Source organism: Hyperoodon ampullatus (assembly GCF_949752795.1).
Source record: "Hyperoodon ampullatus genome assembly, chromosome: 4".
NCBI classification, from domain to species: Eukaryota; Metazoa; Chordata; class Mammalia; order Artiodactyla; family Ziphiidae; genus Hyperoodon; species Hyperoodon ampullatus.
Window position 1 is genome coordinate 20,896,036 of NC_136917.1, and position 26,270 is coordinate 20,922,305.

The window sequence follows — 26,270 nt, forward strand, 5'->3', positions numbered from 1 at the left end:
AACTAAGTTGGTTTTGCTCCATTTTACCTGTTTTCAGCTCCTTGCTGAGTTGTGAACCTCACCCTCTTCAACAGTTTGGACATCACTGTTAAAAACTTAACTGCTTTGTGAAAGAATTAAGATGGGAAGAGGCAGATAGGGATGACATTGTTAGAACACAGATCCTGATCCTGAATGGAACCTGTGAGGATGTAGACGGAGTCGAGGAATTGTCACAATTATCTGATTTCAGTGTGACCATATTCATCCTTATAGGTTCATTTCTTTAGCACCCCAGATCTACAACAAATATGTTTAATTTTAAGAATGGTTGCAGGATGATCTGAAAATAAACAGTCATCTCCTATATTCTATCCCTAAGTGTTTCTCTGACTTCAGTTATTTGTATCACAGTATTTAAACAAAGCTGCATGACACTTGTGATATTTGTTTTAAATTAGTTCACATTTAGAGTTAAAATCAATAACTTAATAATTTGATTATATCAATAATCTAAGAGATTAGTAATAATTTACCACAGAAAGAAGGTAATGATAAAAATAAAACCAAAAAAGTTATTAATTTCTAGCTAGATATTGTTGTCTACTGTAGGCTGTAAGCCTGAATCCTGACTCTTTTTTTAAAAATGGCAGTTAGCAAGTGTTAGTTGAAGATATGCACCAAGCTGAGAATTTATCCAGAAGAATGGAAAGAAAATGTATCAAGGTCTCACAGTGTTATCATTTAGTACTAGGTGTGTATGACACTTAGAATCATCTGACATACCAGTGGGATAGTGCCTCCATGCCTTGGGAACCATTACCTATGAAGATTTTAGAACCTGTAGGACCCCATGTGCTGGGGTTTTTCTATTTAATTAATATTAATATGAAATATTTGATTTACTAAATATAACTGTCTGTAAATTCCACAACTCACTTTTCATTTCCATTAACAGATGAGGCATTCCAAAAGAACTCACTGCCCTGACTGGGATAACAGAGAAAACTGGGGACATGAAAGCTACAGTGGAAGTCACAAATGGAAGAGGAGATCCCACAGTAGTACACAAGAGAACAAACATTGTAAACCACATCACCAGCTTAAAGAATCTTATTGGTAAATTACGCTTGAACTTGTACAATTTTAACACTAATAGTTGTAATGACTTGTCATTAGCTTATATAGCTTTCATCTGTCAGATTGTTTTATAAATCAGTCAACAAATACTCATTCAGAAAATATTTACTGAGTTCCTATTATATGCTAGACACTTCTGTGAATAGAACAGAGTTCCTACTCTCACATATCTGTGTCCATTTTGGAGCTGTAGGAGACAGTTGATTGAGTCCCAGCTGCCAGTAATATAGTTGTGGGAAATGAGACACACAAAAGTTAAGTAAGTGATTAAAGGACCAGTGAGTGCCTTTAACTTGTATGTAGTAGGGAGAGCTGTACATTGGGGCACTTATTTAGGGTTCCACAAATGAGAGCTAATGAAGGGTGGGGAAGAGTTCATCCAGATGAGAAAAATAGCATGTGGTGTGTGAGAATGTTAAAGTGTGTTGGGGATTAGTTGCTTATACTGTATTCTACAGGTTATATTTGTAGATAAGGCCAGTGGATATGTTTGGGATTTTTAGAAGCTTGGCTGTTGTAAGAAGGGCCTCAATAAAAATTTCCAATGGCATGTGTCCTGTTCTGTTGTATTCTTACCAGTGTAAAATTTGGAGGTACTACGTTTATATAGAATTGAAGGAATTTTTCAAGTTCCTAAATGATTAAACAAAGCCTAGGTGAATAGAGTTTCTTTCATTCTGTCCTCCATTAATTTCCCTTTCTCATTTGTTTTTGTTGGTTCTATGTTTTCTCCTTGTTTTGTGCAGATGTTCCACTGGAACTGTTTGCCAGATAGCTTTCTAAATTAGCCAACTGGGGTTACTTTAAAAAACAGTATGCAATTTTTTTCCTTCTCCATGCCAAAACAGACTTGTTCTGTAGAACAGTGAGCTTGTTGTTAATCAGTGCAGACTAATCATTCTTCACACGTCATCATATGGAGGGAAGAGGGAGAATCTATGCCAGGATTTCAATGACCTGAGCTAATTAATGTATTATACAAGAATATCTGTACCCTATATTAAGATAACTACAAAATACTCTGTAAGGCTTAACATATAGTACTAACAATTCATGGATTTATTAGGCATTGTATGTGTCGAAAGGAAGTGATATGAATGATGAACAGTTATTCATATTCATAATTAACCACATAAAGATGATACTGAGTCAGTGCAATAACCACTAGGCCAATAGTTTCTTCTTTGATATTGGCACCAGAGATGTCTGGTGGTAATTGCTCTCTGTAATCTGGAGTAATCTAATAGTCTTTTTCAAGATTCAAAACTTTATAAGAGTGTTTTTTTGTAAAATTATTGGGAAAAAAATGAAAAATACAGAAGCATATAAAGAAGGTACTCTTGGTAGGATGCTAGTCCCCCATTTGGATGTAAAGTTATTTCTTCTGAAAAATATCTTTGTATACAAATCTTTGCCTCTGAATATTTCCTGAAAATAGGTTCTAAGAAGGGACAGTTTCAAGTGAAAGGCTGTGAACTCTTATAAGGCTCTTGCTACATATTCACATATTTTTCCACATATTTTTCTAGAAAGTTTGTACCAAGTTACACTCCCTACGACATGCTGTCACCAGTCTTGTCTATTTTGAAATGCCAAGAATAGTGTTTTCTTTTCATTTGAATGTTTAAATTTCTGCTGAATTTGTCCTCTGTCATGTGCTTATTGAACACTTGAATATTTTTTTAATTGAAGTCTAGTTGATTGTGAACATTATTTTTGTATTCTTAGCCTATTTTTTCTATTAAAGCATATTTTTCTTATGATTTATCAGCACTTTTATTGTATATCAATTATCTTACGTTTTTTCCTATATATTTCAGAGTGTCTTTTCTTTCTGATTTGTAAGTAACCTGTGAATTGCTCCCTTCCTACAGGCTTAATCAATTAGTTCTACACAGGAAGACTGATGTGGCTGTGAACACTGTGAACACATTTTATATCCTTAAATGTCTTGTTGTAACATAGAGTATCAAGCCTTAAACCAGTGATTCTCAAACTTTAGTGTGAATAGAATCACTTTGGAGGTATGTTTAAAATGCATATTACCAGATTATTCAGTGAGTCTGACCTGGGGTCCAGGGATCTTCATTTTTAAAAATTCAGTATTTCGATATTGTTAGTAAACAGACCACCCTTTGAGAAACACTGTTTTAAGCCCTTTAGCCTGGCATGCAAGATTTTGGATGATCTGTTCCCAGCTTATTTATTTGCCTATGTTCCCCTATGTGAAAATTGCTCTTGCTGAAATTGTCTACTTAGTATTTCCTAAGTAACATGTAGGCAAACTCATGTCTAAACCATTCTGGCTAAAAGTACTCTATAAATGTAGATGGTAATATGCCATTTTTCTTTCCTGGCATTTCTTCTACTTCCTACTTTGTCCAAATCCTGATGTCCCTATAAGATGCAACTCTTCCCTTCTTTTTCACGAAATCTTCCCTGACCATTTTAAGCATTTTGAGTTTTTTCTCCTAAGCACTCATATCCAGGCTTTCAGCATTTCCTGCATTGTTGAGTTTTGTTTTATTTTTGTGTGAGTAATCTCAAATTGAACAGTTATTTGTTGGCAGGGATTTTGCCTCATATATTTTTTATCTTCCACAGGACCTGTGTGGAAATAAAAACGAATGCCCATAGCCTCATTAGTCTTGGCTGTTTTAAAGAACTACAGTTGGGCTTCCCTGGTTGCGCAGTGGTTGAGAGTCCGCCTGCCGATGCAGGGGACACGGGTTCGTGCCCCGGTCTGGGAAAATCCCATATGCCACGGAGCGGCTGGGCCCGTGAGCCATGGCCGTTGGGCCTGCGCATCCGGAGCCTGTGCTCCACAACGGGAGAGGCCACAACTGTGAGAGGCCCACATATCACAAAAAAAAAAAAAAAAAGAACTACAGTGAAATATTCACTGGACATTCAGTGACTAGTTTTAGAAATTCAATCAGTCTGTTCATCCTGTTCACTCTGTCCATATAGCCTTTATAATTCTGTAGACTTTGTTTATATAATCTCTAAGCCTTGGTTGTTGTAGGCTGAAGAGGTCCTCATCTTTTTAGTTTATCCTCATAGTATTACTTCACTCCATGTTTGTTATTCTATAGATTATTTATGGATTATCAGCAGCTCTAATTTCATGCACTAGTCCAGCTAAGGATTATTAGTGTTAGAGTTTTCCGATACATTTTAGACTTTTATGGGAAGGATGCCTTACAGAATTAAACCGATGCCCTTTAGAGTATGGTAATTTCTAGTTTGACGTATTGTAGATCTCTCCCTTAACGGTTCTAAGCAACTGATCAGATCCCTGACTTAAACCCAGATTTAGACCCTAATATCCTGAGTTGTTTCTCCAATGGCTAGAACTTAAGGGTGACACTGGGGAAAGGGTGTTTCTGCATCCCCCCAGCCTGGATTTGATGCCAGCCCTGTTGAGTAGCAGTTTTAGAGATGCTTCTCCTTTATTTTTGCATAAGCCAGCCTCCTGTGAAAAAAGAATGACAACATATTCTGGGAAAAAGAACGAGGTTAGTGAGGACAGTCTAGTTAACATCTCTCACTCCATTGCTTGTCAGGATTATTTTAGCTGGTGTGTCTGACTGGGCAGGTGTCCCCTCTCTCTCTCTCTCAGTGCTCCACGTGCATCCCTCTTGAAGCTTCACACTGTTGAAAAGAATACTCATCCCAGGTAGAGAGGGGGACAGGAAACTGGGCCAATTGACTCTGTCTTTTTCTTTCCATCAAATCAAGGCTGCTTAACTGGAATCCATTGACTTCCTGAGGTCCATGATCTCTGAAATTCCTTGCCAAGTTTTGTTTATGCATTTGTTTGTTTCTTAGGGGAGAGGGTCCATACCTCTCAATTAGATTTTCAAATGGATCTGTAGATTCAGCAGTTAAGCACTATGGGGCTTACCTGGTGGCGCAGTGGTTGACAGTCCGCCTGCTGATGCAGGGGACGCAGGTTCGTGTCCCGGTCCGGGAGGATCCCACATGCCACGGAGCGGCTAGGCCCATGAGCCATGGCTGCTGGACCTGCGCATCCGGAGCCTGTGCTCCACAACGGGAGAGGCCACAAAGTGAGAGGCCCGCCTACCGCAAAAAAAAAATAAAAAAAAAGAAGTTAAGCACTATGGCACCAGATGATGTTGTTTTCCCTGAATTCTTGTTTATTTCACAAGCAGGAGTGACAGGAAATTCAAAATGCAAAGGGAAGTAGGGGGTTGGGAAATCCTAAGCAAGCAATTACAAGAACCTTTTCTCATTTGAGGGGGATATATTTTAGATATTTTTGGCACATGAAGCAGTTTTCAAAAGCTGTGCTTTCTATTTCTCAGAAAGATACAGGAAGCTCGAAATAGAGGAGAGGAGATGGAATAGGTGGTGTGTGTAATAATACTGGCACATACAATAGGATTTAGAATGTGCTCTACAACCATGGCAAATCGTTTTCCTTCTAGGGATCTCAGTGTAGTCATCTGTAAAATGAAAGGCCTGAAATATATTTAAGATTCCTTTTAGCTCTAATACACCTTTCGTGAAAGAACTCTGTGTGCCAGAGATACCTAACTTACATTAAGAAGGAAAGGAATCCTGTTTTGCCTGCCTCATGTTGTGTGTGGCTCTGCAAAAAGGAAGAGAGCTTAGTTACAGATGCATATATCATAAGATTGATGAATTTCAGAAGAGCAGTTTTGTGAATTTTTGGTCTTAACTTTCACCAGAAGGTAAAGGGACACATAATCAAGTAAACACTGAATATGTTGAGTGATTTGAAACAAGGTTTGTTCCTTCATAGCAGTATATATTAATAGAGATATATGTACCCATTTGCTTGTTGGTTAAAGTAAAATTATTTAAGTTTTGTAAGTTAAATATAAATTCTAATTCATCAATTTGTATTTTTTTCTTTTATTGAGTTAGCTGTTTAAACCAGGAATTCTTGAGAGAATGTTTTATTTTAACCACGTTAAAATGTGGTTAAACGTTAAAATGTTCTAGAATGAAGAGAGTAATTTTAAATCCTTTAATGTGTTTGCAGTCATTATTTAGGAGCAAGGTTCTTTAATGAGAGATATTATCCGGACCGGAGATACATTGATGAATACAGAAATGACTACTGCAAAAGATATGTTCCTAACATTGATGAATACAGAAATGACTACTGCAAAAGATACGTTCCTAACATGGATGAATACAGAAATGACTACTGCAAAAGATACGTTCCTAACATGGATGAATACAGAAATGACTACTGCAAAAGATACGTTCCTAACATGGATGAATACAGAAATGACTACTGCAAAAGATACGTTCCTAACATGGATGAATACAGAAATGACTACTGCAAAAGATACGTTCCTAACATGGATGAATACAGAAATGACTACTGCAAAAGTTATGTTCCTAACATGGATGAATACAGAAATGACTACTGCAAAAGATATGTTCCTAACATGGATGAATACAGAAATGACTACTGCAAAAGATATGTTCCTAACATGGATGAATACAGAAATGACTACTGCAAAAGATATGTTCCTAACATGGATGAATACAGAAATGACTACTGCAAAAGATATGTTCCTAAGATGGATGAATACAGAAATGACTACTGCAAAAGATATATTCCTAACATGGATGAATACAGAAATGACTACTGCAAAAGATATGTTCCTAGACGTTATCACAGAGACACTGAAAGCAGTTATCGAATCCACTGCAGTAAATCTTCAGTCCAAAGCTGGAGAAGCAGTCCTAAAAGGAAGCATAATAGACCCTGTTCAAGTAATCAGTCACGTTCGGTATGATTGATTTTGTGTTTATTTTGGGTGGATACTTATTTGTGTGTAAAAGCTCTTACTGAGCCAATAAGTTTGAAAAAGTTTATAATACTATATGAATATAATTGTGTTTATATTACTTGAATCCTTAAAGGAAACTTCCAAATTCTTACCACTAATCTGCATTTATTAGTTAGTCCCCATTTGCCCACATTTACTCATTTTCTGCAGACCAGATCATGAGGTTCTTGATTTTAATGTTAAAAATATTTTTATCTTTTATAACATAATCATACGAAAAGATGAAGCACCCATCTTTTCTTTCATCTTAAAGATTTTTTACTTTAAAAGAAACCCCTTTCCCAGTACTTGGAGACAAATGTAGAAAGTTGCACTGGCGGATACTTACCCTGTGTATAGCACAGTCTGCAATTAGTTCCACTGGAGTTCTGAAAGTGGGTGCTGAAGGGGAAATTATTGTCCAGAAAGCCTGCCCTTTTTTTTTACACTCATGAATCTTCACTTGTTTGCAGTAAACTATGAATTATTATTTTCCTCCCCAAGTTTTCTTCAGTAGAACTATCATTGATTAGATCGAACATTGACATTAGCCTTTATTTTCCCCTTTTATTTTAATCAAGTATGTTTAAAAATATTGCTAAGTATCAATTTGAACTAATCTTGACATTTTAAAACATTTTCCTGACAAACTAGACATCTCAACTCACAGCATAGGCTATTTTATAACGAGATTAATAGATCATGACATTGCATTCTTTAAATTTCAGACTTCAATTAAGTCAGTATTTTAGAGACAATTGTGTTGATTTTTCTATTGCCACTTTAAGTATCTTATCTGAAAATCTTGCCATGTTTTTCTTCTGTAACATAAACTGTGTCCTGTGAATTTCTGGGGACTGAATTTGAAATTGCTCCTGCCAACTGTTCGTGGCCTGGTGCTTATCTGAATGCCTGAATATCTCCCCGCTGAATGAATTGCGTATTCTGCCCTGAATTCACTCTGCTATATTGATTGGCTGGACGATCTTGGTGCTGCCCACTTGCCATTCCAGAAGAGCCACCGAAGGAAAAGATCCAGGAGTATAGAAGATGATGAAGAGGGTCACCTTATCTGTCAAAGTGGAGACGTTCTAAAAGCAAGATGTATAGAATATTTTTCAACACTTTTTAAACTTTGCAGACAGAATAATCTTTTTAAGAATAGTTTGTCAGGGCTTCCCTTGTGGCGCAGTGGTTGAGAGTCCGCCTGCCGATGCAGGGGACACGGGTTCTTGCCCCGGTCCGGGAAGATCCCACATGCCGCGGAGCGGCTGGGCCCGTGAGCCATGGCCGCTGAGCCTGCGCGTCCGGAGCCTGTGCTCCGCAGCGGGAGAGGCCACAGCAGTGAGAGGCCCGCGTACCGCAAAAAAAAAAAAAAAAAAAAAAAAAAAGAATAGTTTGTCAGTGGGGGGCTAAAGAACTCTTCATTGCTTTTTTGTTTTGTTTTTTGTGGGTTTGTTTGTTGTTCTTTTGTATTTCTTCTTTTCTATAGAGTTTAAATATTTCTACTCTAAAGTTCCAAAATAATCAGTGGAATTTGAGATTAGAGCAAGAAAGATAGCTCTATCTAAATTATTTTTGTAGCAGCTGAAAATAAAATAATTTGAGTGCTGGAACCTTAATTATGCTTTAATAGAGAGCATTTGAAAAAATTCCACACTTAAGCATTCATTATTTGAATAACTGATAATTTGTACTCATGTACTTACACTTCTTTCTCCCCCCTCACTTTAGATGAAATCGTGAACACTTTGGGAGAAGGGACCTTTGGCAGAGTTGTAGAGTGCATTGATCATGGCATGTAAGTTTGTTGTTGTTCTTTTTTGAACATTCTGATATTTTTGGTGGAGAAGGATCCATAATTTAGATGAAATGGAATTTAAGTGGTAGCTATGTGTTTTCCTGGGAGGTATAAGTATTCAAAAGTTCTTGAACTGTGTATGATTTATTTACCATAAGTATGGATTTTGACCAAGAATGCTGAAAATTTTTATCAGATGGAGTTCATTGAAATTAATGTCAGTGTTCAAGTGAAGACTTTCCCAGAACTTAGGTCCTTAGCTTTCTATAAGAGATTCGGAGTGCTTTACCCTACTTTTGAATTGCAGAGACAATAAATTAGCATGTCTAATCTTCTTGGTTCAAAAACTTTTATTTCCAAAGGATAATATTTGCACGTTAGGGTTAGCTTCTCAAACTATAAATAAATTATATTACTTGAAGCCTACAGAATAAAGTCCAGATTCTTTAATGAGTTATACTAAACTTTTTGTTATTTGACCCTCTCTGCTTCATTTTCATGTTTTCCTCTAGGATCTCTATTCTGTGGTTGCAAGTTTTTTTGTAAGTGAACGTCTTAAAACAGTTTAGTGGAAACTGCACATTTCTAAATTGACATCTAAACTTTTCATCATAAAATAGTTGAGGATGTAATTTCCAGCTTATTGTAAATGGTGATTTTTAAAAAAAAAACATATTTCTCTTTCTAAATATGTTTGGGGGAATCTAAATACAACAGTTTGATACCTCCTGTCATCCATTAACAAACTTTTCTTGAATACTTAGAAATGCTTTATCTTGAACGTAACTTTTACTTCACTCTTCATAAAGAATATTATTGTAAATGTCTTTTATTATCACCCTTTCCTCTCTATGACAAAAATGTGAACATACAGTAAAATTTTAAGATATTTTGAAATAATTTGACTTAGGAAAGTTGCTAAGAATTCCCATCTATTCTTCACCCAGATTCCACAAATGTTAACATTTTACAGTGTTTAATCATTCTCTATATTTACATGTTATATGTATTTTCAAGTTTTGCCAGCTTATCTACAACCTGATTCACATTTCACTAGTTGTCCCGTTTAGGTCTTTTAAAAATTACTTGAGGTTCCAAGACTTGAGTATTTGAGATATTCCAATGAACAGTATTCAATTGATCAAGTACAAATCTGTTACAAATTTTGATACTTATTAGACCTAAAACATACAATGTAATTGAAAATATATCTTTTATTGAGATGGTTGGGGCCTTTAAAAAATGAGTTCATGTGTCCATAGATAAATCTTACTGTTTTAGCATTAAGTTTCCATTTTTCTTTTTTTTTTAATTGACAAGTAATATGAAAGCTTGTAAGTTTAAGGTGTATAACGTTGGTTTGAAACATTTATATACTGCAATATGATTCCTATAGTAGCATTAGCTAACACCATTATCCATTTTTCATTTTTATAGCTATTAGCAATGTTCATTTTTATAGCTTATTAGCAGTTAGAAAACTTGTCCATATGATGAAATAGATGAGACTAGTAGAAGTTTTGTCACAGCAGTTTTATAGTAATTCTTTTAATTCTTGAGATATATGCTATACATCATAGGGAGATAAATCATTAAAAATTTATTTTGATGATTATATATCAGCCCACAACTTCATTGGGACCTTGTCAAAAGAAATGAGTTCGGAATAGGTTTGTTATCCAGCCACTAGAAAAATTTTTGCCTCAAAGACTTTTTTTGCTTTTTTATAAACAGCCTAGGGCACAAACCTTGCCATATTAAATTCATGTGCATGGGGTTCTCTTTTGTAATATGGGAAGGCTATAGTGAAAAATGCAGGGTTGACTGCTGGCTTGTATTCAAGAAGATCAGGTTTAGAAAAGAGGACAGAAGGAAGCTGAAGATTTGGAAATCCTTTTCCTCAAAATCATTTACGGCTTTTTTTTTTTAGCCGTGCCACGTGGCTTGCGGGATCTCAGCTCCCCGACCAGGGATTGAACCTGGGCCCACGGCAGTGAAAGCTCATGTCGTAAACCACTGGACCACCAGGGAATTCCCTCTGTACTTTTTAGGAAGTACTACAGATGCCCCGGTCTAAAACACGCTGCCTTACATGGTTGCTATTTATACCTATTTGCATCCGTGAATGCACTAAACAGTTTTTTGGCTTGATGACTTATTGCTGGTGTCTCCTTTGCCAGAATTATCTAACTAACTGATAGTTGTCTTTCTTCTCTGAAGAAGTCTGAACTCCCCTAACTCTGATGGTTAGGTTCTTTCTTCTCTCTATTCCTTATACCAGGCACTTCTAACCTTATGATAAGTTGTTCAAGTGTCTGTCTTTTCCATTAGACTGTGAGGTACATGGGACAAGCTCTTTTTAACCGTGATTCCAATGCAACATCTGGCACAGTCGGTCTAGCCTGGTGAATGAGTGAATGTTTTCAGCAGTAGTATGTTCAAGGTTTATATTTTTATCCTTTTTTAAAAAAAACTACTTATAAAATCTAGGTAAATTTAAACTTTTGGAAACAAACATTAACGTTCATAAGTATTAAGAGAAATCATCACTCTGTATAATGTATATTTTGTCAAAATGTTTTGAAAAAAAGGTTATAGATCTGCTATAATATATCCTGAAAGATTATTTTAGGGAAATAGCATAGAGTGATTGGTAGTTAATAAGATGATGCTTTAGAGCAGGGGTCCCCAACCGCTGGGCCGTGGACTGGTAGTAACTGGGCCTAACAGCAGTAGGTGAGCAGTGGGAGAGCGAGTGAAACTTCATCTGCTGCTCCCCATAGCTTGCATTACCACCTGAACCATCACACCCTCCCCCCAACCATGGAAAAATTGTCTTCCATGAAACCGGTCCCTGGTGCCAAAAAGTTTGGGGACAGCTGCTTTAGAGGATAAATGTCTTCAACGCCCTTCTGTACATTTACCATTTTCATTTTGTTTTTAAGGGGTGGCATACATGTAGCAGTGAAAATCATAAAAAATGTGGGACACTATCGTGAAGCAGCTCATTCAGAAATCGAAGTATTAGAGCATTTAAATAGTACTGATCCCAATAATGTCTTGTAAGTAATAAACTTGGAACTGTGATCCATTATGTTACATGAAAAAATCAGAATTCTGTGAACTGAATTATTTTTATTCTGATCTGTTTTAGCCGATGTGTCCAGATGCTAGAATGGTTTGATCATCATGGTCATATTTGTATTGTGTTCGAACTCCTGGGACTTAGTACCTATGATTTCATTAAAGAAAATAGCTTTCTGCCATTTCAAATTGACCATATCAGGCAAATGGCATATCAGATCTGTCAGTCAATAAATTGTAAGTATACTTGTTAAATTTTTAAATACCAGTAAATTAAAGGTTTTATTGGACAAGCAACATGTCAAACCATTGTCACTAAAAATGCACGTTGCAAGTAAAGATGAAACCACTTTTGATCCCTACCTCTACTACCAATTCTCCTTTCCCCCGGTACAGATTAAATTTGTAAGTGAAACTAATAATGTCTTTTGGTTCTTTTGTAGTTTTGCATCATAATAAATTAACCCATACAGATCTGAAGCCTGAAAATATTTTATTTGTGGAGTCTGACTATGTAGTCAAGTATAATTCAAAAATAGTAAGTTACACTTGTTTGAATTTTGGTAGTTGTCTTGAAAATTAATTTAGCTTGGTGATCCTTGGATGAGGAATTTTACCTTTGAGACTTATTATATCCTGACGTTTAACCCAATAAGGGTAATCCTTTGCCTTTCTCATGGGGTTATTTTGAAAATCAGAAAGAGAATTCATGTGCAAGCCTTTTGGATAGTGCTATAAAATATTTCATATCTTTATTGATCTTTGTGTTTACTTAACTGTATCTCTAGAAACGTGATGAACGCACACTGAAAAACACAGATATCAAAATTGTTGACTTAGGAAGTGCAACATACGATGATGAACATCATAGCACTTTGGTATCTACACGGCATTACAGAGCTCCAGAGGTCATTTTGGGTTAGTAGATACCAGACTTCCTGATATTTTAATTGAAAAAGAGATTTTTTGTTCTCTATAGCTTTTATTGGGGGGCAGGTAGTTGGGGGATAGCTGTAATTTTCTTAGCAGTGTACAGAAAATGTTTTCTGTTTTCATAAAAGCTTTCTGGACATTGCTATAAATATTTTTCCTTAGTGGGAAAAATGTGATATCATCTGTAAAGATATTCCAGGTGGTGGTTCTTTTTGAACAAGTCAGTCTTACAAGATCATAAGAGAACAAGCTGTATTGGCTAAGTACATGACAGCAGTGTGATTTTGAAGCGATGTGGGCACCTCTTTTCGTCTCATCACAAAGCATGGTGCTGGTGAAAATGCTAAAGATTTGGCTGGCAGACGTCTAGATGTAGGGTGGATGGAGGTTAAGAGGAGAAGAAAGAGGGGCTAGTCTAAGAGGAGAGCTTCTTTGATCATCTTTGACATGGGAAATTAGTTAAGGTGCAGGGTTTTTCAATATTAATAAAAGGGAACTCAGTGAGGGAGAGCGCATCTTATGCCTCAAAATTTAAAAGTTCGAGACCGAGTCATGTTGATAGAGCAAGGAAGTCAGAGATGGATTTGGGGGCTTGGAGACAGTGGGAAAAATTCAGATCAGGTGATATTGGGAGATAGTTAAATGGTATAAGCATATTACTTTGTCAAAAGTAAGTTTCAACCGAGGTTGGATAGTAAAACATCTTTGTGGAATCAGTCTTTTCCACTTTTTACCTTTTGTCTAAGAGGACTTGGTAGTTGAGAATATGAGTGTGAAAGCAAACTAATGATGTTTACCTAGAGTAAAGAATTAGTAAAAGGGACAGGAAATTAAGAATAGTATGTAGTGCTGGCTAGTAGAACTTTCCATGATGATAGAAATGTTGTATATCTGCACTATCCAACATGGTAGCCATTAGTAGCCACACGTAGACTACTGTGTACTTTCAGTATAGCCAGTGTGACTGAGGAACTGAATTTTAAATTAATTAAACTTTTAGATTTAAATAACCACATTTGACTAGTGGCTACCACATAGGATAGCACAGGTTTGGAGCTCATCTTTGAGATTGATGTTACTAGGATTTCTGCTTAGTATGGTGTGAAAGAAGCTGCTGTGTTGCAGTAGTTTAGAAAGTGTATTCATGGTTGAGGACTGAAGGCTGCAATGAAGGTAAAAGAAAAGAGTGTGGGAAGAGATTGTGGACAGAGAGGTATTTTCAGAGCTTAAAAAGAGATAACTTGCTGTGTTTTATCAATTTTAAGAAGAAGATTTTTCTCCACATTTTAACATGTGAGGAAACATAAGACAAAAAGGCATTTTTTCTTTGTTATTGGTTCATAAAACAGTGGTGTATCTTACAGTTAGTTAATGGCCTCCTCCTAGATTGCGTAAGATACAGTGATTCTTAGTAATAATACAGTCCCATGTGTGGCCAGGCTGGGGATAGTTGATATAAATCTGAAATTGGGGTTATTGGTCTTGAGGAAAAGAAATGAACAGATGGGAAGATTAGAAGGGTTCTTTGTGTGTTTGTGAAGTGTTACTCCTGAGGATTAAGGCAGAATTAGGTTGAAGAGGAAGATGTTGTCAGGTGCCACCACTGAGGAGGGCAGTTGGTCTCATGTCTTGGGTGTTGGTAGTAAACAGAAGTTGGTAAAAGTGAATGATGTGAAATTCCAAAGAGTATGAGAGCTGAGCCATAAGAGAATGAGGTAGTTTACAGTCACTTGGGAGAAAGCTGGACTGGGAGACAGGAGTGGCTGGAAAAGAAAACTTTCATCTTAGATCCAAGCTCTATCATTTGCAGATTTTGTTTGTGTTACTGTAAGTAGAAACCATGCTCCATTATCCTTTTATTCAAGTGATAAGTACGATGAGGGTTAACAAAAATGGCTAAATCATAGTCAAGTTCCTTGAATATATTGTTTCTTCCTTTGTCTTTAAATTCAGTAATGTTACTGAAAGTAATTGAAATGTCTTTTAAAGTAGGTTTTATTTGGACATTATTTTTTTATTAAAACTTAATCTTTAAAAGTTTAAAACATCTGTAGGTTTTAGGTTTACTCTTTTCCTTTCTAACTAGATATAGACTTAAGGCTAGGTGTTTTTTTCTTTTCTGAATAATGTTACTATTGAGAATTCTGAAGGAGAAAATATATGATCATGTATAGACAACCTGAAAGTACATATATAGATACCTCTCTATGTGAACTTTAAATATCTGTATAATTCTGCTTATGGGTGACACTGCTTATAATATCCATTATAATTCTTACATAATTTATGTGACACTACTATTTCTTTTAATGGAAGAAATAAACTCAGATATCAAGCTGATGGTAATTGATAAGGGGTTAGTAATTACACTCTGAGGATAATTATTGACCTATGTTTGCACTAATAAAATGTAAAATTTCATAGAACAACCGTTAAGTGGGTATAACAGTGCTCCTCATTGCACAAGCAATTCAGAGACTATGGAATATTTGCTAACCCCTCTTACTTTCCATAAAATGCCTCCTCTCCCAGGTTAAAATACTGTAATTTGACACAAGGATATGGAGGACTCTGAAAGCATACTGAATGATGTTTGGTATAAAACTAAAAATGTAAACCCTGAATTTACAATCATATTCTCCTAAATGGGCTATATAAAGAGAGCACCCACATAGGAAAAGATATTGTGTATTGGCAATTAAAAATTGTTGCATAATAAAATGTTTGGTTTTGTTTTTAAATAGCTTTAGGTTGGTCTCAGCCATGTGATGTTTGGAGCATAGGTTGCATTCTTATTGAATATTACCTTGGTTTCACAGTCTTTCAGGTATGTGTTTAGTAAATGTTACTTACTGATTCATAATGAGCTTTAATGTTAAAGGCATGTTAAAGTTTTGGTTTCCATATTGGAAAGTTGCCATAGTGTCATTATTCTTAAGATGTAAAGTTACATGTGCAAAATAGTCATCCTTCTCCAAAACCATAGTTGAATGAAATACTCTCAGTGAATGGTCATAATTCATTCTGCATGTGGACCTTTTAAACACGTGGTTCATATTGACTTCCTATGATCCATTTTATTGTGATGCTCCTTCATAAATTTACATTAGTGTTACTATGGTCAGTTTTAATTCAGCTCTGGTTATGTTGCACTTTTATTAAAAGAATTCAGAAACAGTAAGTTGTATTAAGCATGTATGACACCCTAGGCACATTTCTAAGCACTGTGTGTATAAAAATGAAAAGACAGCATCTCTCTCCTCAAGGAAGACATACACAGGATAGACATGGGAAAACGTACAGTACAATATGATACTTGCTATAATGGAACAATGTAGAAGGGAACCCAGAAAAGGTGAACGGTTAAGTTTCCTTAGAGAAGGCATCACTGAGGAGTAGGGAGTTTAATTCAAGCTATAAGGAAGAGTAAGAGTTTGTCAGAAAACTAGAGTGTGTGATGGCCATATCAGGAAGAAATGGTATTCATAAATGCAAGAGGCATAAAGGAAGCTACTCTAGTTGAGGAAGGATGAATAGTGCTGCCGGAGTGTCTTGGATAAATAGGAAAATGGTGTCAGTATGCAAGTACTTATTCATAGTGGACTTGTTTGCCATAGAAAGGTATTTGTTTTATCCTAGGAGTCAGTGGTTTCCAAATGTAGACCAGTCTAAAATGAAAATGATTTTGTAGGGTTGCCGTTCTGGCTTTCATTTAGAAATTATCTCTCCTTTTTTTTTGGTATTAAAATGTTTCTCTATGAAATGATAATAGTTATTGGCTTACTTGGCAGAACAAAAAGGAGAAAATGTTATTTAGGTCTCTACTTGTTTTCCTCATAATTTTGCTTATGTCGGAAAACTAAAAGTCTTGAAAGCTTCAAGTGGTGTAACCATTGAAGAACTTTAACAGGGTTGTGATTTGATCAAGGTGTGTTGTTGGATGGGGTGAGGGTGGTTAGGAAGTTCCTGGCTAATACTGTCAAGGTTGCTTTGAGGTTATGGCAATGCAGGATGAGGAGGGAGGAAGCTGTGATGAATTATAAGTCACTTAGGTGGCTGTTGCAGAATATATGTGTTCACTGTTATGGGGCACCTCACCAAACTTCTGTCTACTCCATAGAGATCTGTTAAAAGTACTCTGAGTTTGTAGACAAGTTTGATATCTAGAACATAGCTGTCGGACATTTCTAGGGGGTGGTGTCTGGTTTTCTGGTAGCAAGCTATAGGGTCAAGGAAAAAGTTGAGCACAGTGCATGCTTTCTTCATTCTGACACATATAAAATCCTTCAGATGGTTTTCTGATTGTAAATCATTCTGAGATCTTAAGCGTCGATTATTAACTTTGGTTTGAGATGTGGTTTATATTTTAATTCCACCCTCCAAAATAGTCTTCAACTAAGGAACTTTTTGAAGATAATGGAGCTTGTATTATTTATTCCTGTCATGACTTAAGAACATTTTGAAAGCAGTGTGCTAGGCACAGTAGTTAATGGATTTAAAAAGCATTGCACATAGACTCTGCTCTTCAGAGCAAGGATTGGCAAACTATATCCTATCTGATGCCTGCTTTAAAAAATGCAAAAGAATATGTGGTGGAGACCATCTGTGACCATCCAAGCCTAAAATATTTACTATCTGGGCCTTTACAGAAGAAGTTTGCCGGCCTTTGCTTAGGAGTGTACCATTTAGTTTAACAATATATTCTACTTTAGCCAAAGCTCTGTTACTGTGTAATTTAAGAATATGAGTTTTGACTTGGGTTCACAGCTCAGGTTTCCTCATTGATGAGCTATATGAGCCTGAGCTAGTATCTTAACCTCTTTGAAAGTTATGTTCCCACAAGGTTGTTGTAAGAATTATTGGGACTGTATTTTTATTGTTTAGGATTAGTGTTAGAAAGTTGCTATCCATTGGGTAATGGAGGTTAGTTAAGCAACCGATAAAATGAGTAGCCAGGTTTTTGGTAATCTTCCCAGTCATCCCTCAGTTAAACAGTGCAAGTAATACAAATAAGGAAAAACTGTTCTGTTTTACATTACACAAATTATTCGAACATTGTAAATCAACTGTACTTCAGTAAAATATACTTAAAAAGTTGTTCCTCAATCAGCTATACAGACCTTACCAATTCATTTCAGAAATCAGACAATCAGTGTAGCTCATTCAGTTTTATTCCATCTTTGAAGTAGAGTGTAATATAAATTGTATAGCTGTCTAATCTAGTCCTTTTATGGAAACACTATATTCTTTTTTTTCCTTAACATTTATTTATTTACTTTTTTGGGGGTTGCTTTGGGTCTTCATTCCAGCACATGGGATTCTCTCTCATTGCGGTACATGGGTTTTCTCTCTCCACTTGTGGTGTGCGGGTTCCAGAGTGTGTGGGCTCTGTAGTTTGTGGCTCATGGGCTCTCTTGTTGTGGTGGGCAGGCTTAGTTGGCCCGCAGCGTGTGGGATCTTAGTTCCCCGACCAGGGAGCGAACACATGTCCCCCGCATTGGAATGTGTATTCTCTACCACTGGACCACCAGGGAAGTCCCAGAAACACTGTTTTCTTGTGTTTTCCTTTTATGTGCATGTAGGGAAATGGAAAGTGCTAAGTTTCTTTTTCCTATTTTTTTAGACTCATCATAGTAAAAAACACCTGGCAATGATGGAACGTATATTAGGACCCATACCAACACACATGATTCAGAAAACAAGGTATGCTTTTTAAGATTAAAGTCCTTATTGGCTACATGCAGTGGCCTATATTCAAACTATAGAAAACCCATCTTTGTTGTTATTGCTTATTCCAAAGACTGTAGATTTTGAAATTCTTTTCATGAAGTCAAGTTTTTGAAAAGTAATGCAATATTTACTTTGTGATCCAGTAAATAAAGTGGTGTTTTTATACTCAAGTTAACCTTTGCATAAATGTTTTCCTAGGTTGATTTAAAAATAATACATAGAGTAGTAAAAAGAGCTTGATTTTGGAGTCCTATCTAAATTTGAATTCCAGACTGTTGCAAACCACATGTACGTCTTTGGACAAGAATACTATAAGTGGTTTCAAAACATAGCTTCACCGCAGAAGTCATCCAGGGAATTGTTAAAGATTTCTAGCCCCATTCCAGATCTAGTGAAATCAGAATTTACAGCAATGGATCTAGGAACCTCTGTTTTTGAAGCTGGCATTGTTTCACATATGGTACAACTTAGGTGGGATACTAAAACTTCAGAGGGCACAAGATTAGGAAAAATACCATATAAGGTATCCGATATAATTATTGCTGAGATTTTTAGAAATTGTATGTTTATGTATATATAGAGAGATGTCTATGGTTCCATCTTTTCCCCCAATCCCCTGGTTGGGGCAGGGTAAGAATGTGGGTCTTGGGGGGTTTTTTTCTTAAAATTTAATCCATACTTCTCTTTCCTATAGGAAACAGAAGTATTTTCATCATAATCAGCTAGATTGGGAGGAACATAGTTCTGCTGGTAGATATGTTATGAGACGCTGCAAACCATTAAAGGTAAAACAAAAAAAACACACAAAAAAACCTGTTTTAACTATTTTTTATTGTCTTTCTTAAACAAAGTCATTTTTCCCCTCAGGAATTTATGCTCTGTCATGATGAAGAACATGAGAAACTGTTTGACCTGATTCAAAGAATGTTAGAATATGATCCAGTGAAAAGAATTACCTTGGATGAAGCATTGCAGCATCCTTTCTTTGACTTATTAAAAAAGAAATAAAATGGAAATCAGTGGTCTTACTATACTTCTCTAGAAGAGATTATTTAAGACTGTGTCAGTCAACTCTAAACATTCTAATATTTTTATAAACCTTAAATTATTTTGTACAGTTAAGTGTAAATGCTGTATGTTTTGTATCAATCGCATAATTATCTTGTTAAGCAAATATGGTCTTGATAATGAATGAAATATAAAAGATAAAATTAATTTTCCTTTTTGGAGATTAATTACCATTTTTAAAGACCTTTGGAATATCCTTTGTGTCCAGTGATTGATCTTGCCTTTTTGTACATGGAGGTTGACTCTTGGAAGTGATTTTTGTGTTTTGTTTTTTGTTTTTTTTGAGTAAAAGGAAATCTTGACTACTTCATTCTTAAATGAATATTCTTTATTTACCTCAAACTTTCCTTAACTTTAAAAGATTTTTCTGTAATTGTTGAACAGGTAATAAGTATTATTAACTTTAGGTAGTCAGGTATTAGAAACCAAAATCCATAGGAACTGTTTGCTGTTGGAATTTCATTAAATTGTAAGTATTGTGTTCTGTTTCATTGGGTGATGTCAGTGGTGGTAAGTAGCATTCATGGAAAGACATCCAACTTGTGCATCGTAATAGATTAATAAAACCACATACACACTTCGTTTAAGATTAAAGTCTAACTGGAAAGTTAGCTTGGAAAGTCCTGTTTTCCAATGGTTATTTATGTAGTTAGTCACAAAGGTAGAAATAGGAATTCTGATGACTGAGGTTTCTGTTTTCAATGCCAAATCTTTAGGAGTCTAGAAATTGTCCAATATCTGTCTCCTTACCATATGAAGTATAAATACTTAAAGCTCAGCCTATGAGACTTTATGGTTATTATTAAACAATTTGTATTTATGTTACTGTTTACTGGAAAACAAAAAAATGATTTGCTTCCCTGGTGGCGCAGTGGTTGAGAGTCCGCCTGCCGATGCAGGGGACACGGGTTCGTGCCCCGGTCCGGGAAGATCCCACATGCCGCGGAGCAGCTGGGCCCGTGAGCCATGGCCGTTGAGCCTGCGTGTCCAGAGCCTGTGCTCCGCAACGGGAGAGGCCACAACAGCATGAGGCCCACATACCGCAAAAAAAAAAAAAAAGATGATTTGATCGGAGAACACTTGGGAAGAAAACTGCAGAAATTTCCAGACCCTGATTGGTTAACATAATGAACTTTTTGTCTGTAGGTATTTTTTTCTGTTTACCTGTTTACACATGAAAAACTAAATGGTAGGGGCTTCCCTAGTGGCACAGTGGTTGAGAGTCTGCCTGCCGATGCAGGGGACACGGGTTCGTGCCCCGGTCCGGGAGGATACCACATGCCGCGGAGAGGCGAGGCCTGTGAGCCATGACCTCTGAGCCTGCGCGTCTGAAGCCTGTGCTCCGCAACGGGAGAGGCCACAACAGTGAGAGGCCCACGTACCACAAAAAAACAAACAAACAAACAAACAAAAAAAACTACATAGTAAATGCTAATTTAGTAAAAAAATCCCAAAAACTATTGATCAGTCTGCCAGGTAAAAATATTTTTTGTTGTAGAATTCATGATTGCTTATCCAGATAAAGTTTTTTGTTAAAAGTATTCCCATTTCTGAAGTGTATTACCAAAGATTTGAGTTTTATCTGTATTCTGAACATAAAATGCATGTAATTTTTTGGTATGACAAATGGTGATACCAAGTGGGTTTCTCTACATGATCCGCTGGTAGCATTTGCACATATAGTAAAGCTATGTTCCTGAAGTTGACTAGGAATTTAAGAAAGCTGAAATAAGTTTTGCCATAGAATCACTGCATAAATTATTCTTAGGCCTCTGATGCAGTTCACATATAGTTCAACTATGTTATATGTTATAAGGTTTTTTTAAAGGAGCATTTGATGTAAAGAAATGGTTTTTCCTTTACACAGCAATCTCGTTATAGAGTTTAAGAAGTCAGCCATCCTTTATTTTCCTCTGCATTTCCATACTGCTAGTGCCACTGTACTAGCTAAGCCTCCCGACCTTTCCCTACAAGTGCTCCAGGTTCCCAAATTAATGTTTACTTTCTCCCCCATCAGAAACTCATTCCTTTGGAGTAGCTGATCTCAGGATATAGGAGGAAAGAAAAATATCCACACTCTTTCTTACTAAGAAGTTAATGATTGCTAACCCCTTTCCCTGCTGAAAAGTATTTACATTCTTCACTAAGGGTATTTGCTAATTCCCAGGCTTAATTCATGGAAGTTTAGGAATTAAAGTGAAACTTCAGTGAATTAGGTAGGATAGAAGAAAAGTTTAGTGGTGAGGATGATACCTCTGGTATCATATGAGTGTCTACTGCTAAGCTTCCTTCCCAGCTTCTGTGAACCCTCAGGTTCCTACTCTTATTTGCCTTTTTCCTTGTACTTCTGGAGTCAATTTCTTAAAGCACAAGGTTTTTATTTGACAGTGTTGGGAGCTTCAGCACTAACAGGAAAGGTTTAGAATGGCCAGTGTATAAATATGGATCGTTTGTAACTGGGTATTTTCCCTCATGATTTGATGTCTCATAGTTTACTATTTCTAGAAATTCCATTGACGTCAAACCTAGTTTTAAAAGTGCAACTAAATAGGTTATTTCCAGTGTTTTCTGCTACTGCTTATTTGCCCAGGTGTTCTCATCCATGCATTCATCAAAATTTTTGGAGTAGACGAATAAAATTGACTTATCCAGTGGACAGTAGAAAAATACCCAGTGGAGTTTTGTAGTTCGTACAACTGAAAACTATTCCTCTGAATAATCTTGAAGGGCTTGATGCTAGAGAAATTAGAAATGACTCAGCCACGACTCCTAATAATTGCGGCTGAATTGTGACTTAAACTCAGGTATCCTAGATTCTAGCATTGTGCCTTCTTGTGATAATACACCTTACTGAGTTAAAAACTTCAGTTTGATTCTTGTTCATGGTTCTGTGAAATGGGATGAAATGAATGTAATGGCTAATAGTTTAATTACTTGGATTCCATTTTTCTCACGTTTTTCTTTAGTAGTTGATACATAGCTTCAACCATCAAAATGGTTAAAATGGTATGATAATTTTAAAATATACTCTGTTTTAAGTAGATAGGCAGATAACCTATATTTAAACTTATCTTGACATCCTGGAATGAAGAAACACTTTGTCAGTTAGTGGCCTGGCTTTTTAACTCATTTCCAGTTTGAAATTTCTGATTCCCACAAAATTTGGTGCAAGTAAGGTATTTTAAATTTAAACATCCAGGGACTTCCAGGGTGGTGCAGTGGTTACGAACCCACCTGCCGATGCAGATGACACAGCTTCGAGCCCTGGTCCGCGAAGATCCCACATGGCGGAAGCACCTAAGTTGGTGTGCCACAACTGCTGAGCCTGAGCTCTAGAGCCCGAGAGCCACAACTACTGAGCCCATGTGCTGCAAGTACTGAAGACTGCATGCCTAGTGCCTGTGCTGCTCAAGAGAAGCCACCACAATGAGAAGCCTGCGCACCGTCATGAAGAGTAGCCCCCACTCACCGTAACTAGAGAAAGCCCGCACGTAGCAATGAAGACCCAACACAGCCAAAAATAAATAAGTTTTAAAAAATTTGTAAATTTGCACATCTAGTACTTCGTTTAACAAGCTGCATTTTCAGGGAATTCCCTAGTGGTCCAGTGGTTAGGACTCTGCTTCCACTGCAGGGGGCACTGGTTCAATCACTGGTCAGGGAACTAAGATCCCACATGCCAAGCAGCCAACAACAAAAAAAGGCAACCTTTTCAAATAGAACAGAAGAATTCATGAGTCATTAACAGTATTAATAGCGTCAGTAATTGTTGGCTTAGTAGATTGCACGTTTGCAAATAAATAGGTAGAAACAATTTTAATTCTTAAAAGAGTTGATCAAATGATCAATTAGTTGGTTAATTGATTTTATTTTTTCCATATTTTCATAGAGGGAAGGTAAAGTTTTAAGTCAGGTTGGCTTTACAACTCCTTGGCCAGTCTAGCCTTTTCGGCCAGTTTTATGTTAGTGATTTTTAAAAATAAAATGCAAAAGTTGAATAATGAACCTCTAAATATATATAGCCCAGCTTAAAAAATCAAAAGCATTTTGCAAATTTTGTTTCATCAGTTCCCCAACTTATTTTCCTGTTGCATTTAAGTACAAATGTCATTTACCATTTCATCCATATTTCTGTACTGTATATCTTTTACCATGAGTTTCTAATGCGAGTATCACACCTAACAAAATAATTCCTTATCTGGTAGGGTCTCTAAAGTTTCATGATTGTCTAAAGAGTTATTTTAAGTTAGTTTGAATCAGTACCGAGTCAGGGTCCACACATAGCTAATTTGTCTCAGATCTCTTAATCACTATGTGCCTTTTTCTCCTCTTTTTATTTCTTTGCTAATTGAAACTTGGTCATTTGTCTTTAGAGAATTTCCCATATTCAATATTTCATTGGAGTGGTGTCCTTTCCTCTAGTCCCCACGTATCCTGTAAACTGATAGTTAATGAAGTTTTTTATAGTATTCCTTCTGATAAATACAGAAGGGATGTTAGAAATACACTGTGTTGCTACTCTTTATGAAATAATATATTTGGGCACCAATCATCAGTGGATGCTAAAACCATGAGGGGAAAACTGATGGAGAACTTCATAATGAAAGGATCAGGCTGAACCTCAGGTTGGCAACCAGATAGATGTGTTGATATGCGTCTGAGGTGATGCAATAGGAAATACACAGCACCTGTGGGGTATCACTGCCTTTAAAACAAAAACATTGAATTTGGATCTAGTAAACCCTGTAGATTGAAATTGAAATATAAAGAAGCATCCCGACCCTTTTTGTTCATTTCTTACATGTCTGTTAATTCTTTGGGGTAGCAGTTCAATGAATTAAAAGAGCTCAGACTTCTTACTAGCATGGTTTCAACTTTAGTCCTAGGTCTTCTCTGTGTTTGGAGGAGTAAGTTACTTTAAAGTAACTGTACTTTCTTACTTGGAATTACTGAGGCATAATATCTGTTATCTAATAGCCAATGCAGGGGACACAGTTTCAATCCCTGGTCTGGGAAAATCCCACATGCCACGGAGCAACTAAGCCCGTGCGCCACACCTACTGAGCCCATGCACTGCAACTACTGAAGCCCATGCACCTAGAGCCCGTGCTCTGCAACAAGAGAAGCCACAACAGTGAGAAGCCCGTGCACCACAACTAGAGACAGCCTGCACTCAGCAACAAAGACCCAACACAGCCAAAAATTAAAAATTTTTTTAATCTAGGAGATTACCTGGCTTTTAGTAGACCCACTAATAAATAGCAGTTATGTACTTTGTTTTCTATAAATGCTTTAACCCCTAGTAAATAGCAGTTACTTTGCTTTCTATAAATGCTTTAACCCAGGTGACTTCATGTTTTTTTAATTTTCCCAGTAATGTTGGTTGTTCCTCTTTAGGGCACCAGGAATTACAAGACTATCAAGAATTGTACTTTTTTTTTCTTTTTTTTTTGCGGTATGCCGGCCTCTCACTGTTGTGGCCTCTCCCGTTGCAGAGCACAGGCTCCGGACGCACAGGCTCAGCGGCCATGGCTCACAGGCCTAGCCGCTCCGCGGCATGTGGGATCTTCCTGGACTGGGGCACAAACACACATCCCCTGCATCGACAGGCGGACTCTCAACCACTGCGCCACCAGGGAAGCCCAAGAATTCTACTTTTGACTCCCTATCATAGCAGTTTTTATTGTGACATTTCACTGAAACTGGAAGGGGGAATAGAATTTTCAAAGAATTTTTCTTTTTTTAACCAATCAAGAATGGTCAACTATTCAGATATATTTTCTTATATTCACTCCTTTCCTGGTTTTAGTTTGTTTTTAAATGTTGCAATTCTGGGGAGAAGTTATATATAATTAAAAGATTTTAGCATAGATTTAATTGTAAAGGGACAATTTGTTGTCCCTTTGGGATATTTAATCCTAAATCCTAAATATCCCAAAGGAGCAGACACCTCATAGGTCTAGTTCTTTAGATACTATCAACAGCAGTTACATGTAATGAGATTAAAGATTAATTGTAGATTTGGAGGAGTTCCCATGCACCCCCTCCTCCCAGTGACTTAAAATGTTTCCCATTACCAATATAAATGAAAATTAAGGTTTTTTTAACTTAAAAAAATAACAGTGCTCCTTTTTTTATCATGAGCTTTGAATTTTACTTTTATTGAAGTATTAGTTTCAAGTATACAGCAAAGTGATTCAGTAATATATATACGTATATATGTGTGTATATATATATATTCCTTTTCAGATTCTTTTCCATTATAGGTTACTACAAGATATTGAATATAGTTCGCAGTGCTATACAGTAGGTCTTTGTCATTTATTTTATATATAGTAGTGTGTATCTGTTAATCCCAAACTCCTAATTTATCCCTACCCCACTTCCCCTTTGGTAACCATTTATTTTCTATGTCTGTGAGTCTATTTCTGTTTTGTACATAAGTTCATTTGTATCATCTTTTTAGATTCCACATATAAGTGATATTATGATATTTTTCTTTGACTTATTCACTTAGTATGATAACCTCTAGGTCCATCCCTGTTGCTGCAAATGCCATTTTTCATTCCTTTTTCATGGCTGAGTAATATTCTAGTGTGTGTGTGTGTGTGTGTCTGTGTGTAACCACTCATCTGTCGATGGACACTTTGGTTGCTTCCATGTCTTGGCTATTGTAAATAGTGATGCTATGAACATTGGGG

The 26,270-nt window shown here is 36.5% G+C and overlaps 1 protein-coding gene across 2 annotated transcripts; it reads left to right on the plus strand.

Annotated features, from left to right (window-relative positions):
* Nucleotides 1-937: 937 nt before the first annotated feature.
* On the plus strand, nt 938-19,509 carry LOC307052495 (dual specificity protein kinase CLK4-like; the record flags this gene model as incomplete). Of its 2 annotated transcripts, none has more annotated exons than XM_079703425.1 (13): nt 938-1,098; nt 6,152-6,238; nt 6,779-6,914; nt 7,967-8,057; nt 8,688-8,754; nt 11,700-11,816; nt 11,909-12,075; nt 12,282-12,376; nt 12,627-12,756; nt 15,516-15,598; nt 18,395-18,474; nt 19,196-19,286; nt 19,369-19,509. In XM_079703425.1, 13 exons carry the CDS (start codon nt 938-940, stop codon nt 19,507-19,509), a joined length of 1,446 nt encoding a protein of 481 aa, XP_079559551.1. The 2 variants fall into 2 exon arrangements, with proteins under 2 accessions (XP_079559551.1, XP_079559552.1); XM_079703426.1 differs by having other exon boundaries at nt 6,152-6,220; nt 6,761-6,914.
* Between the last annotated feature and the right edge of the window lie 6,761 nt (nt 19,510-26,270).